General features: G+C 39.8%; 1 protein-coding gene across 4 annotated transcripts in view; it reads right to left on the bottom strand.

The window, feature by feature from the left end:
• LOC129024843 (membrane-bound transcription factor site-2 protease) overlaps positions 1-14,833 on the bottom strand; it is a 45,828-nt gene that overhangs the window by 19,442 nt on the left and 11,553 nt on the right. For 2 of the 4 annotated variants that reach the window (XM_054472096.2, XM_063660428.1), the window contains exons 4-5: positions 14,316-14,419; positions 12,429-12,556 (exon numbers count right to left, since the gene is read on the bottom strand). In XM_054472096.2, the coding sequence (XP_054328071.1) occupies positions 12,429-12,556; positions 14,316-14,419 (232 nt within the window). Of the gene's footprint in view, positions 1-6,355; positions 9,474-12,428; positions 12,557-14,315; positions 14,420-14,833 lie in introns of those variants that run through there. The other 2 variants (XM_054472094.2, XM_054472093.2) reach the window with 2 other exon arrangements.

Below are 14,833 nucleotides of genomic sequence, written 5' to 3'. Positions count from 1 at the left end.
TAAAAATATCATGGGGCCAGGCACGGTGGCTCATGCCTGTAATCCCAGCATTTTGGGAGGCTGAGGTGGGCAGATCACTTGAGACCAGGAGTTTGAGACCAGCCTGGGTGACAGAGAGATACTCTGTCTCAAAAAAAAAAAACAACAAAAAAACCAAAAAAACAAACAAACAAAAATCATGGGTCAAGGGAGAAGAAAATCTATAGTTGTCATCAAGGCAGCAAGGTACCCATAGACTTGAAGCTGGTGATTATTATTAAGCGGGGGCTAAGGGCTACCCCAATCAAGCCCTACTTACACTTAGTGTGGTTTGCAAATAATAATAATAAAAAAAACACAACTACCTTAATTCTCTAAACACACAGAAATGATTTACAGGTCACCAGATGACTGAATAGGTAAAATAACAACTCAATACTCCTTGAATAACCCACAGTAGTTATAGCTGAAAGAATGTAAACTATCAATTTGGCAAGGCTTACACTGTGTTCTAAGTTTAAATTCCAGCTTACTATAATCACAACATCACTTTTATCACCAATGTTTTTTACTTTGCCCTCAAATAAACTTACAACTGGCTTATACAAATAAGAACAGGGTTTTCAATATTTAAGAAGGATTTAAAAACATTTAAGTATAGAAACAGAATGGTCAAATTTTACTTCCACTATTTATAAAGGAATTTTTAGCAACAAAGCATAGAGAATTTTTTTAAAGCAATCTGCTCTTGACTTGGAACCAGATAGCAGGTATTGTTTAATCCCTCTTCTAAAAATTCTTTATACCATAATTCAAAATTTAAACACCTTCATTTACAGTGTGCTCAGGAAGTATCTCATCTCATCTCTCTTTTTTCCCCACCAAATTTCAGACAGATTTTTAGTGGCTTTTTCTTTTCAAAATCAGTATGTATTTCATTTTTTTTTTTTGTTTAAAGAAATAGCCTCGTGTGGTAGCTCTAGCTCATGCCTGTAATCCCAGCACTTTGGGAGGCCGAGGTGGGTGGATCTCTTGAACCCAGGAGTTTGAGACCAGCCTGGGCAACATGGCAAGACCCGCCTCTCTACAAAAAATACAAAAATTAGCTGGGTGTGGTTGTGCATGCCTGTGGTGCCAGCGACTTGGGAGACTGAGAAGTGGGATGATCACTTGAACCCAGGAGGTCGAGGCTGCAGTGAGCGGTGATTGTACTACTGCCCTCCAGCCTGGGTGACATGGTGATATCCTGTCTCAGAAAAAAAAAAAAAAAGAAAGAAAAAAAGAAAAAAACCTATTACATATGCAACTTATTTTACTTTTGAGACAGAGTTCTCACTCTGTCATCCAGCTGGAGTGCAGTGGTGCAATCTCGGCTCACTGCAACCTCTGCCCCCCAGGCTGAAGCCGTCCTCCCACCTCAGCCTCCTGAGTAGCTGGGACCACAGGTGTGCACCATCATGCTTGGCTAATTTTTTGTATTTTTAGTAGAGACGGAATCTTGCCATGTTGCCCAGGCTGGTCTCAAACTTCTGAGCTCAAGTAACCTGCCCACCTCGGCCTCCCAAAGTGTTGGGATTAAAGGCGTGAGTCACCACACCTGGCCTACATATGCAACTCTTTAAAAGTAGCATTATAAAACTAGATTTATTGGGAGGCTGAGGCGGATGGATCACCTGAAGTCAGGAGTTCGAGACCAGCCTGGCCAACGTGGTGAAACCCCGTCTCTAAAAAAACATAAAAAATTAGCTGGGTGTGGTGGCAGGCGCCTGTAATCCCAGCTACTTCGGAGGCTGAGGCAGGAGAACCGCTTGAACCTGGGAGGTGGAGGTTGCAGTGAGCCAAGATCGTGCCATTGCACTCCAGCCTGGGCAACGAGAGCCAAACTCCATCTCAAAAAAACAAACAAACAAACAAACAAAAAACAAAACAAAACAAAAAACTAGATTTAAATGACACCCTGGACTTTTTACATGGAAGTGGGAAGACATTTTAGAAGCAATGAAATTATATTCCCAAGTTTAAAACCAATAAAGTAGGTAGAGGGTATACATGTATTTCTCTCTCCCTCTAAATACATAATTTATGTACATCCCTAAACTTTGAGGAACACACAGGTTTCCCACGTTGTCTTCCACTTTGATAGCTGCACCACGGTGAGCTCACAGCTCAGCAAACATTTAGCAGGGATACTAAACTCTTCTTCTTAGAGACAATTCCAGATCTTTGAATTTGTCCTGTCTTGAATTCAGAGCAAGATAAGCATCTCCTCCCCACCCCTAACCTTGCCCCCATGCCTGGGAAAGACGGCAGGGCAAAGCTGTTCAGCTGTCTACTAGGCTGACAACTCACAACTGGGAATGAGAAGTTAATGGGCTAGGTGATGTTTGGGATAGCGGGACTAGTTAGCTCTATACCATTTAATAAGCTCTGAAAGAGGTGCATGGACCCAATTATTGGTGGGGATGTATAACCTTCTTTAGTCTTAGTTTTGGACATTAGGTGTCAATTTCAAGGAAAAAGAAGTCTCAGTACATTTTAACCCTAATATGAAATTAATTTAAAAATGTTCAATTGGCTTTTAAAAAATTACTAAAAAATACACGCTGACTATAAAAATTCCAAACAATACAAAAGTAATAAAAAGTCATCTTTCCCAAATACCATTTCTCAACCACCAGCCCCATGACTCACAGTAAACATACCGTTATCATTTTCCATTACTCCAGATTTTCTCTGCCCACATCAGCATGTATGAGTATACATGTGTAATAATTTTAATAATTTATTCAAGAGTACAAAGCAGCAAGTTTTCTAATAACTTTTTCAAGACAGTTTTATAGTTTTTTAAATTTAAATTTAATTTTTTTTTTTTTTTTTTTTTTTGAGACAGTCTCACTGTCGCCCAGGCTAGAGTGCAACGGCGTGATCTCGGCTCACTGAAACCTCCGCCTCCTGGGCTCAAGCAACACTCCTGCCTCAGTGTCCTAAGTAGCTGGGACTACAGGCGCGTGCCACCATGCTCAGCTAGTTTTTTAGTGTGTGTGTTTTTTTTTTCTAGAGACAGGGGTTTCACCATTTTGCTCAGGCTGGTCTTGAACTCCTGAGCTCAAGCCATCCTCCCATCTCCGCCTCCCAAAGTGCTGGGATTACAGGCGTGAGCCACAGCGCCCAGCCGGTTTTATATGTGTGTGTGTGTGTGTGTATATGTTTTTTGTTTTTTGAGACAGAGTCTCGCTCTGTCGCCCAGACTGGAGTGCAGTGGCGCAATCTCGGCTCGCTGCAAGCTCCGCCTCCCGGGTTCACGCCATTCTCCGGCCTTAGCCTCCAGAGTAGCTGGGACTATAGGCGCCCGCCACCACGCCCGGCTAATTTTTTTGTATTTTTAGTGGAGACGGGGGGTTTCACCGTGTTAGCCAGGATGGAGGTCTCCATCTCCTGACCTCGTGATCCGCCCACCTCGGCCTCCCAAAGTGCTGGGATTACAGGCTCACGTGAGCCACCGCACCAGGCCTATATTTTTTAAACTCTTTTTTTCCCCTTAGCATCTTATATCCTATCCTATGGCAGATACGGTTATATGAACCCAGTGGTTCTCTGAAGCCTGCTCCTACCAGCTTGCCAGAGCTAATTGTGTGCATTTCTTCCTAATTCCTCCTTCAGGAAGTGTAGGTTTGCAGCTTGAAACTGACCACGGTGCGAGGATTTACACCACAGAAACCAGCAAATGCTACCATCAGAGCTCCCTACCTTAGCCCTGCAGAGCCAGATGTTAAACATTCACTTAACACGCCACTAGATAACCCCTTCCCCCATACCTAGTCTTCCTTTTTCCTATTGCAGTTTTTCTTATGGGGCGGGGTATGGGCACTACTAGCACCAGCATGTGATGGAGACAACCCTGTCCTGTGGGCTGTAATGTAGCTGTGATGGAGCTGGGTTTAGGTCCACGACACAGAAGCTGCATGTTGGGAATAGCAGAGCTAACAAGACAGAACCTGTGTACCCAAATTACAGAGTTATCCGATCAACACTGAACTACTTATACTTGGAATGTTTTGAAAGTTTATGCCACTTATTTTTAGTTATTAGAGCAGCCAAATACCTAGTTAACACATGTTCCAAGTAATGAATTCACATTGTAAAATGTTCCTTTTTAAATTTTTAAAGTGTTGTAAATTATTAAATTCCAGAAATAGCCAGACAAAGTATGGTCTAGGACTTATCAGGTAAATGATCTTTTCTATTATATACAGATACATCATTTAAAAATACCAATGATATCAAATTATTATACTATATTTTGCTTTTTCGTGTTTTGTTTTGTTTTTTTTTTTTTTTAAAGAGACAGTCTCGCTCTATTGCCCAGGTTGGAGTGCAGTGCTGTGATCACAGCTCATGGCAGCCTTGAACTTCTGAAGTGATCCTCCCACCTCAGCCTCCTAAAATTTGGGATTACAGGTGTGAGCCATCACACCCTATTTGCTTTTAAATTTATATATTTTTGACATTTTTCCATATCTGTTCACACATATCAATCTCATTATATGTGCTACAGAGTAATCCATTTTAATTAACATATCAGCTTATTTATAAGGTATCCTACTATTAATCACTTAGGGTGTTTTAACCTTTTCATATAATACTGCAATACACAGCTTTGCTTATAATGTTAGGCGTCCAGTTAAGTAGGCATCTGCAAGGGTATGAAAAATTACCTAGAAATGGAAATGTTGGGTCAAAAAATATGAACATTAAAGCTGACCTCCAATGAGTTTGCATTATTGAATTAATTTATACTCTCATAATTGACATTTTTCCACTCTCTGAATGACACTGGATGCTATCATAATTTTACTCTTTGCCAGTCTTCTGGGTGAAAAATTAAAGCCCATTTTCTTAAGAGCTACTTATTTCTATCCATTGCCATTTTTTGATTGAGTTGTCTTATTAATTTACTAATTTGTATATGCTATTATTTATAATCTATACAGGGAGGAATTTGATCCTTTGTAACAGGTATTATAATTTTATCTTTCCAGTTTGTTGTTTGATGTGGTTTGTCGTTTTGACTGCATAGATACTTTAAATTTTTGTGTGATCAAATAGTTCCTTGTACTAAGCCTTTTCCACCTCAAGATTATAAAAGATATTCACCTGTGTTTTCTTGTACTGCTTTCATAACTTCCTCAACAAAATTAAAACAAAATTAAAAAAACCTAATCCTTTGATGCACAGGAATTTACTCTGGGGAAGCTAATTTAGGATACCACTATGAATTCCCCCCAACCCCAGCCCAGTTGCTAGTCACAGAAACAAGACATGAACAAATGAATAAAAGCCGGGATACTCAGCAGCACTGACTCCTTGACTATTTGCGTAGTCTCTTATCTCGTCAGGCATGTAGCTAGTACCAGATCACCCCTCTGACTCTGGATTTACCCATGCTGGTTAAGTGGCAATGAGGGTGGTGGAGCACACACATTTCTTCCATCTAAACAATCTCTTGCTCATTAATGATTTGTTTATAAGTACTGCAAACCTCTGGAATCTTTGTTATAAACTTTTACTTTTTCTACAGCAGGGTTTCTTAACAGGGACACTATTGGCATTTATTTTTTTTGAGACGGAGTCTCACTCTGTCACCCAGGCTGGAGTGCAGTGGCATTCTCTCAGCTCACTGCAACCTCCACCTCCTGGGTTCAAGCGATTCTCCTGCCTCAGCTTCCCAAGTAGCTGGAATTACAGGTGCTGTGCCAGCACCCCCAGCTAATTTTTGTATTTTTAAGTAGCTGTGGGGTGGTTTCACCATGTTGGACGGCTGGTCTTGAACTCCTGACCTTAAGTGATCCACCCGCTTCAGCCTCTCACAGTGCTGGGATTACAGGCAGGAGCCCCGCGCCCAGCCCCCCTGACCCTTTTTCTTTTTTTTTCTTTTTGACACAAGGTCTTACTCTGTCACCCACGCTGGAGTGCAGTGGCTCGATCACAGCTCACCGCAGCCTCGACTTCCCCAGCTCCAGGGATCCTCCCATCTCAACCTCCTGAGTAGCTAGGACCACAGGTGTGTGCCCCACACTCAGCTAATTTTTGTATTTTTGGTAGAGACCAGGTTTTGCCATGTTGCCCAGGCTGATGTCCAACTCCTGAGCTCAAACGATCCACCCACCTTGGCCTCCCAAAGTGTTGAGATTACAGGCATGAGCCCCTGCACCTGGCACTATTGGCATTTTGGCCAAATAATTATGTGTTTCGTGGGGCTGTCTGTGCATTGTAGGATGTTTAGTGGCATTTCTGATCTCCCTCCACCGACCAGATGCCAGTAGCACCCTCCCCTTTTTCTTTAGTTCTAGCTTCTGCATTGATATAGGCAAACTACTTTTTTCCTTCTTTAGAAGAGGTATTTTATTTTGCTTTTTCTATTACACAGGATGTACTTAAGTGTTAAAGTCAACATACACACAATATACGCTACAGGCAAAAAAATTACACTAAACAACAGCATCTGGTAGTATTTTGGGGAAAATAAAATGACTAAAATAGGTTTAAACTAGTACTATTAAATCACCTAATATCAATACTACATGACCTAATACAGCTAAAATGCAAGATGTGTTAACATCTAAGAATACAACCAAGATTAAAACAAAGAACACCTATATAACTTTTTTAAGCAGGAAAATACTTCACGTATGCATATAATTGTTCACTCTTTTAAAGTAAATCTTTCCCAAAGTTATCAACCTCCAGAAAAACCATACATAGACTTATTAAGCATATTCCTAAAAGTATAAACATGAACATTTTGAATTTTTTTACAATTTTTAAAAAAAATTGTAAACAATAAATGAACTTCCTATTTCTAAGAATGTGAAAAGTCCCATTTTAAACACAGTTTGTAAGAACCGTCTCTTGATGTGAAGTCTACGAAGTCTATGGCTAATTTTTATAATTTTAAGTAGCTGGGGGGTAGTTTCACCATGTTGGACAGGCTGGTCTTGGAACTCCTGACCTTAAGTGATCCACCCGCCTCAGCCTCTCACAGTGCTGGGATTACAGGCAGGAGCCCGGCGCCCAGCCCCCCGATCCTTTTTCTTTTTTTTGACACAAGGTCTTACTCTGTCACCCACGCCGGAGTGCAGTGGCTCGATCACGGCTCACCGCAGCCTCGACTTCCCCAGCTCCAGGGATCCTCCCATCTCAGCCTCTTGAGTAGCTAGGACCACAGGTGTGCGCCCCACACTCAGCTAATTTTTGTATTTTTGGTAGAGACCGGGTTTTGCCATGTTGCCCAGGCTGATGTTCAATTCCTGAGCTCAAGCGTCCACCCACCTTGGCCTCCCAAAGTGTTGAGATTACAGGCGTGAGCCCCTGCACCTGGCACTATTGGCATTTTAGCCAAATAATTATGTTTCGTGGGGCTGTCTGTGCATTGTAGGATGTTTAGTGGCATTCCTGATCTCCCTCCACCGACCAGATGCCAGTAGCAGCCTCCCCCTTTTCTTTAGTTCTAACTTCTGCATTGATATAGGCAAACTACTTTTTTCCTTCTTTCGAAGAGGTATTTTATTTTGCTTTTTCTATTACACAGGATGTACTTAAGTGTTAAAGTCAACATATACACAATATATTCTACAACTGAGCACTACTTTAACTGAACAGGCAAAGAAATTACACTAAACAACAGCATCTGGTAGTATTTTGGGGAAAATAAAATGACTAAAATAGGTTTAAACTAGTACTATTAAATCACCTAATATCAATACTACATGACCTAATACAGCTAAAATGCAAGATGTGTTAACATCCAAGAATACAACCAAGATTAAAACAAAGAACACTTATATAACTTTTTTAAGCAGGAAAATACTTCACGTATGCATATAATTGTTCACTCTTTTAAAGTAAATCTTTCCCAAAGTTATCAACCTCCAGAAAAACCATACATGGACTTATTAAGCATATTCCTAAAAGTATAAACATGAACATTTTGAATTTTTTAACAAGTTTTTTAAAAACATTGTAAACAATAAATGAACTTCCTATTTCTAAGAATGTGAAAAGTCCCATTTTAAACACAGTTTGTAAGAACCGTCTCTTGATGTGAAGTCTGCGAATTTTTCTCCTGTTGGGACCAAACTTTACAAAAACAGTTACAGAACAAGCTATGGCATCTTAACACTATTATCTTATGTCAAGGTTTACCTTTTTAAAAACGTTTAAATTGTATTTTTACTACTCTAACAAAACACGAACCTTAGATGGGCAGGATTCATTTTTTAAAAACTCTTAGAAACAACATACAAAGCTTTGAGAGGCATATTTATTCCCTACTGCAGTCCTGGAAGATAATTCCCAAGTCTGAGAGGGGTCTTCTCCTTTTCACGGGCTGTTTTTGTTCTTTACATGCGTTAATATGTGGGTTTTCAGGTTGGTTGACTGAGCGAACCTCCTGTTGCAAACATCGAAGGGGCACACGAAGGGCTTATCGCCGGTGTGGATGCGCAAGTGTGTGCGCAAATTGAAATCAAGGGAAAAGCGTTTCCCGCAGCCTTCGAATGTGCACTGAAACGGCTTCTCGCCGGTGTGGACCAGCTGGTGTCGTTTCAGCTTTGAGCTCTCAAGAAAAGCTTTGCCACATTCTGCACATACGTGGACTCTGGGCCCATGGATGTGGAGATGTTTTCTCATGGAGGAGTAATCCCTGAACATCTTTTCGCAGCCGCTATGAGAACAAGGGACTGTTTTGGGAGGTTCTCCTTTGGACCTTTTGGGCTTCACTTTAGTAAATTCTGCCAGCTGTTTAGGATCTGAGAGATCAATGCCTGGTAACCCCTCAGGAGGAAGTTTCTTCCCTTTCAAGTACTCGGAATAATCAGGTGAGTTTTCAGCCTGGCCTTCACCCACTGCCCCTTGGTCATTGTTATCGTTAGGGGACCACATAGTCACGGAAAACTCACCCTCCAGCGTTTTGACCTGCACTTGCTTCTGCTCCCACTTCCTCGTGCCCTCGTTGGAGCTGCTGCCTGCCGGGCTGGCCTCAGTGGTGGTGGCACTCTTGCCGCTGGGCTTTTTGCTGGGCTTTTTGCTGCGGCTCTGGGTTGATGTTGATGCCGCCGAGGCCGACAGAGAGGCCAGGGTCAGCTGGAAGCGCTCGTCTTCAATGCTATCCGGGATGGCCGACTGGTCCTCCAAGTCGTTGCCTAGCTGGTTGTCTGAGCCGCAATAGCCCACCACTTCCTCTTGTGTCTGCACCATAAGCATTTCCTGGTCGTGGTCGCCATAGCCCGTGTTCGTGAAGAGCGGCTGCAGCACGATCAGAGGCGGATGGTTGTGGCCACCGTAGATCCAATTGCCATCGACATTCTCGTACTGGATGCTTTCCGTCGGAATGTCCTCCATAGGAAGGGGCTCCACATTGATGTCGTGGAGCTCCACAATATCTGCTGGGATCTCCAGGTCTCGTGCGATGCAGAAATCTTCGTTGGAGGCCATGGCTGAGAGTTAGTTAGGTTAGCAGCAACCGTAAGACAGTGGGAAAAAGAACGCTGAGGGGAGTGAGGTGGGAGCTGCAGAGAAAGGGGCGAGCTGCAGAGAAAGGGGTGAGCTGCAGAAAAAGGCGCGAGCTGCTGAGAAAGGCGCGAGCCTGAAGAAAGCACGAGCCGGGAAGCGCAGGTGCTTCTGGGATAGCCAGACGCATGCGCCTAGGCAACTGGCGCGTCTGTCGGCCCCAAAAGCACGTGCACGTGTCCGCGTACACACGCACATGCCCACGTATTCACGTGCGCCACCCTGCGGCCCCGCCCAGCTGTTGTTTTTCGACTATTTTGTAAGCAGGCTCTTTACTGATTTTTTATGTATTTAATTTTAGATGATTTTCATGTCTTCCTCTCCTGTCCATCCCATATAACAGTACCTGCCAACAAAGCCTACTCCTTTTATGCTTTTTTCTCATTTAATTGCACTAACACGACATTTAATATCAGTAATAGTTGATAGAATTTGTCTTGTCCTTTAATAGGAATGCGAAGTGTTGTGCTATTATGATGTATGCAGCTATTCCTACTTTTACTAAGGATTTTTTTTTTTTTTTTGAGACGGAGTCTCGCTCTGTCACCCAGGCTGGAGTGCAGTGGCGCGCGATCTCGGCTCACTGCAACCTCCGCCTCCTGGGTTCCACCGATTCTCCTGCTTCAGCCTCCAGAGTAGCTGGGCCAGGCGCAGTAATCCCACACCTGTAATCCCAGCACTTTGGGAGGCCGAGGCAGGAAGGTCACTTGAGGTCAGGAGTTTGAGACCAGCCTACCCAACATGGCGAAACCCCGTCTCTACTAAAAATACAAAAATTAGCCGGGAGTGGTGGCTCGTGCCTGTAATCCTAGCTACTCAGGAGGCTGAGGCAGGAGAATCGCTTCAACCTGGGAGGCAGAGGTTGCAGTGAGCCTAGATCATGCCACTGCACTCCAGCTCGGGCAACACAGCGAGACTCCATTTCAAAAGAAAAAGAAAGGGCATTCTTTATCAACTTTCTTAATTTCTCCCATTGTACTTATTTGCCTGTTTAGATTTTTTTGATTGCCTCTTGGGTTAATTTCAGCTATTTTTATTTTCTTATATTTACACAGGGTTTTGAAATTTTTTTTTGTGGAGATGAGCAAACAACACTTATAATTGTTTTTATTTTCTCTGTTATCAATTGTTATTCCCCAATCTGATTGCTAATTGTCTTTAGATGCTTTTTCTCATTGTTCGACCTTTGATTTTTTTTAACAGCTTCTGGATTTAGCAGATCTAGTTTTGTTTTTTCTAATTTATTATTTTCTGCCTATATCCTTACTAATTACGTCATCATTTCTTAATTATTTTACAGTTCTTTTCTCACTTAAGTTTAATACTCAACTAATCTATTTCCATTTGTAATTGCATAACTGCCTGAGGCAGTGCATTTTTCTTTTAGCAGAACTTTAAACATTATCTCAGTAAAATGATTTCATCATCATAATTTTTTGGTCTAATGAAATCACAGGTTTGAATTAAATTGATCCAAGGTGTGATTAAGATAAATTTCTAAATTTCAGGTAGTTTTTACTTAGTTTGCTAGTCTTCTCTTGGGAATTTACTGCGACTTTAAGTCCCATGGGCACTTGAAAAAATATTGTCATCTGTGTTCATGGTATAGAGTTTGACATACCTATTTTTACCTTAGCCTAACTTTTTTATACTTATCTGCCATATATTAAAACGTGAGTCTTTTTATTACCTTTCTGTTTCTTCTTATACTTTTCCCATTTTTGTTTTGCTTTGATGGTTTGTTACTTGATACAGTAAGATTCACAACTGTTATATTTTCATTGTGGCTTATATTCCTTATTATTGTTAAATGGCCCCCAATGTCTAATATAATGCTTTTGGTCTTATTTTCTGTTCCCATTTGCATGTTCTGCTCATCACTTTACTTTCAATATTTTTGAGTAATTATTTAGACATATTTATTTTATACATCACATATTTGGGACATGTTTTAAATACAAACTAAGGGCATGTTTCTTTCAGTAGGTAAGCTTATTTCAGGTTTATATTTATTGACAAAATAAATGTGTTTTGGTCTTAAATTCATTACCATGGTTTATCTTTTGATATAGCGTCTGTTTTCTTTGATCTGTGTTTCATGCTTTCACTGTGATAACTTGAGAAGTTTATGTGTGTTTTTAGATCTTGTAGTATTTACATTTATAATCTTAAGTGATATACTCAAGCCTCTATTTCTCGATTTATCAAGTTCAGGCAGATGTCCTCTCCACTATGAAGTTGAGGAAATGAGTATTTATATTTCCCGTTTTTGTTTTTCCCACCTTCAAGTTTTTTTTTGTTGTTGTTGTCGTTGTTAGTTTGAGAATTCTAACTCCACACTTGCTTAGCCTCAGTTATTCCATTAAAAGTGATGCAGGGTTGTGATGGATTTGTCTTATGTCAATTTCACTCAGCTGGAACTGTGGTTCCATCTCCAAGGGATTCTGTTTCTCTGATTGAACTCTGATAGTGCTAGAGCTCACTACTCATCCTTTCATAACCCTTTTTTTCCATTCCTGGATACTTTTGATTTATCTCTTAGTCAATTCTTCGTATTCTCCCTTGATTTGATGCAAATTTCATTCTATTTCAGCTGAGTTGACATTCTTCATAGTTTGTGATTTCATGTTGTGGACAAAACAAAGTTTTCCTCTGTTTTTAAATTTTTTAAAATTAATTTATGTTGTTTTTAGTTGGTTTTAAGGAAGCAACTGGAATGTAAATTATTTTACTCCTCTACTTTTGAAGGGGTCTTATAAACTGAAGTTATTAACCAAAAGATAAGATATTGTCATTTGTGATATATTTTCCAAAAAGCACTAACCATAGAAAATCAAAACGAAAACCACAGATGAATATTAAAACAAAATTAAGTCTGTTACCTGCACAAAATATCCTTAGCTGCTGGACTGGCGATATAAGTTGCAAATGAGTGGTGAACAGATCAACAAATGCTCCAGGATAAATAATGAAGAGAAAAATCCCAAAACCATTAAATCGAACTTGTTCCCTAAGAAATCACATAAGAAAATGGAGTTTACTAATACTATTATATTTATCAAATTAATAGTGTACATAATCTTAAAACTTTTCACTGTAATTTGAATTCTTGCTTAAAAAACAGAAAGTCTCTCTGAACAGCCAAAAAATTATATCTATACTATATATAATCTTAATTTCATAATAATGCACAGATTTGGTTATCTGTGAAATTGAATTTTGTAAAATAGGGCATACTGAAATAGACATAACTTCAAAATTTTTAGAAACCAATGTGTTGAGCAAATAATTGAAGTTAGTCACATATATACAGAAATGGCTTTTATGAGAAAATGAAAAACATTTTTATGGTTTACTCTGAACTATTTTCAGAGAAGGACACAGGAGACAATATAATTCAAGTAAATTACCTAATAACTTGTGTTTGTCTTAGCAATTATAAATAATGGTGGAGATTTATCTAGGTGTAGTCCTATCAAGCTAATGTTAAATAAGTATGTTTAAACATGCATAATGCTCAGATTGTCCTTAAGAGAACCAGTTTTTTCAGCAGATTTTGATGTCCATATTAAAAAAAAAGAGAACCATTTTTTATCACTTCATTTTCCAAAAATTAGTATTTAAGTCTCATAAAACCAAACAGCCCCCCTAGAAAAAAGTATCACCTAAATATATTGTGCTGTTGCTTAATACTAAATATATAAGACAACTGTACAGTTCATTTTTTTTTCTTGGCAGTTGGGATTTAAAAAAAAATTACCCAAGTTATTTTTACAAACATACTGTAAATTGTTAAGCTGTTATTAACGATGTGTCTATAGGTAAAATCCTAAAGGCTGCAAAGCATTGAAGGAGATTTAAAAAGAAAAAAAAAAACCCAGCAGCCACCACTTTAAGCCACTATTGTGCACATCTGTGTAACAGTATATGCTCTGTCAAGATGAGGATTTATTGCCAATAAATAGACTCTTGTTCATAAACAACTGGAAAGTAATAAGAAGTGATTATATCTTCTCTGCCAAAACAGAGGTTTTTAACCTTTTCTCTGGTCCACACACCAAAAGGATAAAACACATTCCTATTAGCATGCTTGCTAATTATGGCTGTAATTATCAATGGAGGTAGCAGGGGAGTTATGACTTGGCCTTCTCCCCATCATGATTTTATATGTGTTATAGGCTTCTAAATGCTTAGGTATAGTTACAGTGATACATTTGGGAAGCCAAGACCAAGAACAGGGAGTGATACTCAAAGCTAGTCCCAGGTCTCTTCTTATCTTCCACTTGGGTTTCTAGATAGACTATGATATTTGTTAAACCCAGTGCTTTCAGTTTTCTTGCGCTAGCCAGCAGAGGACATAAGCAGAAGCAGGAAATTATTTCAGCTGATAAGTCAAATAAAGTTTTAAGGTGAGTGGGTTTTGAGTACAGTGGTTATCATTCTCACTCAATGAATAGAAAGACTGGCTTTCAGGACTTGGTAAAAAAACTTTGAGGCATCATGAGGATAACCACACTGGAAAAGGCAAAGGATAGAAAGACCCTGATTACAGATATGTCCATGGTTAACGGAGCATATTCATCAACATATTAATCTTCTCTATAAAAAAAAGAAGCTTCCTCAAAGTAACAAATGATGGCTATGCACTAGGCAATAGCCGCAGAAAGAAAAATAGTGAAGTATCAAATGTAGCAGATTTTAGTAATAAATCCTCCTAAATGAAAAGCTTTTTTTGCATGTAGTGCAAAGAAAAAGGTAAATATCATTACCTAATAGCTGCTATCCCATGTCCAATTTCATGTACAACACCACTAATGAGAACTGCCGCGAAGAAATAGGTCAGTTGATTGACAGGTAAATTTATACCAGGAACCTGTTCATAGACACAATATAACAGCAATTATCAGTGGGGGTGCAGGGGAGTCCCACTTGGGCACTAAGTTACATGATGTTCATTCTGTATTAAACCTTCAAGCTGAATGTTCTGCAAACTAAAAGTAATATGACAATGGTTCACTTCTCCATTTCTATCATAATAAAAAACAAAAACACTATTTCATTTCTCAAACTAGCCAGTTTCTCTGGAACAAGCACACCACCAATCTAAAGAGAATGAGAAACACCAGGTTAAACAGTTGAAACGTTAGCTTCCTGGAGTCTTCACCATGGGAAAGAATGAGGGAGCCCAGCAAAGTGGCAAGGAATGCAGGATGACAGTGAAGTAGGCAGCAGCTGACCCAACCTCAAGGGCTGGATGCCTGATTTGGGAATCCTTGTTAAAATTCCT

Source organism: Pongo pygmaeus, chromosome X (genome assembly GCF_028885625.2).
Source record: "Pongo pygmaeus isolate AG05252 chromosome X, NHGRI_mPonPyg2-v2.0_pri, whole genome shotgun sequence".
NCBI lineage: Eukaryota > Metazoa > Chordata > Mammalia > Primates > Hominidae > Pongo > Pongo pygmaeus.
Note: the sequence above shows the minus strand (reverse complement) of the source record. Positions and strands in the feature narration are given on the sequence as shown.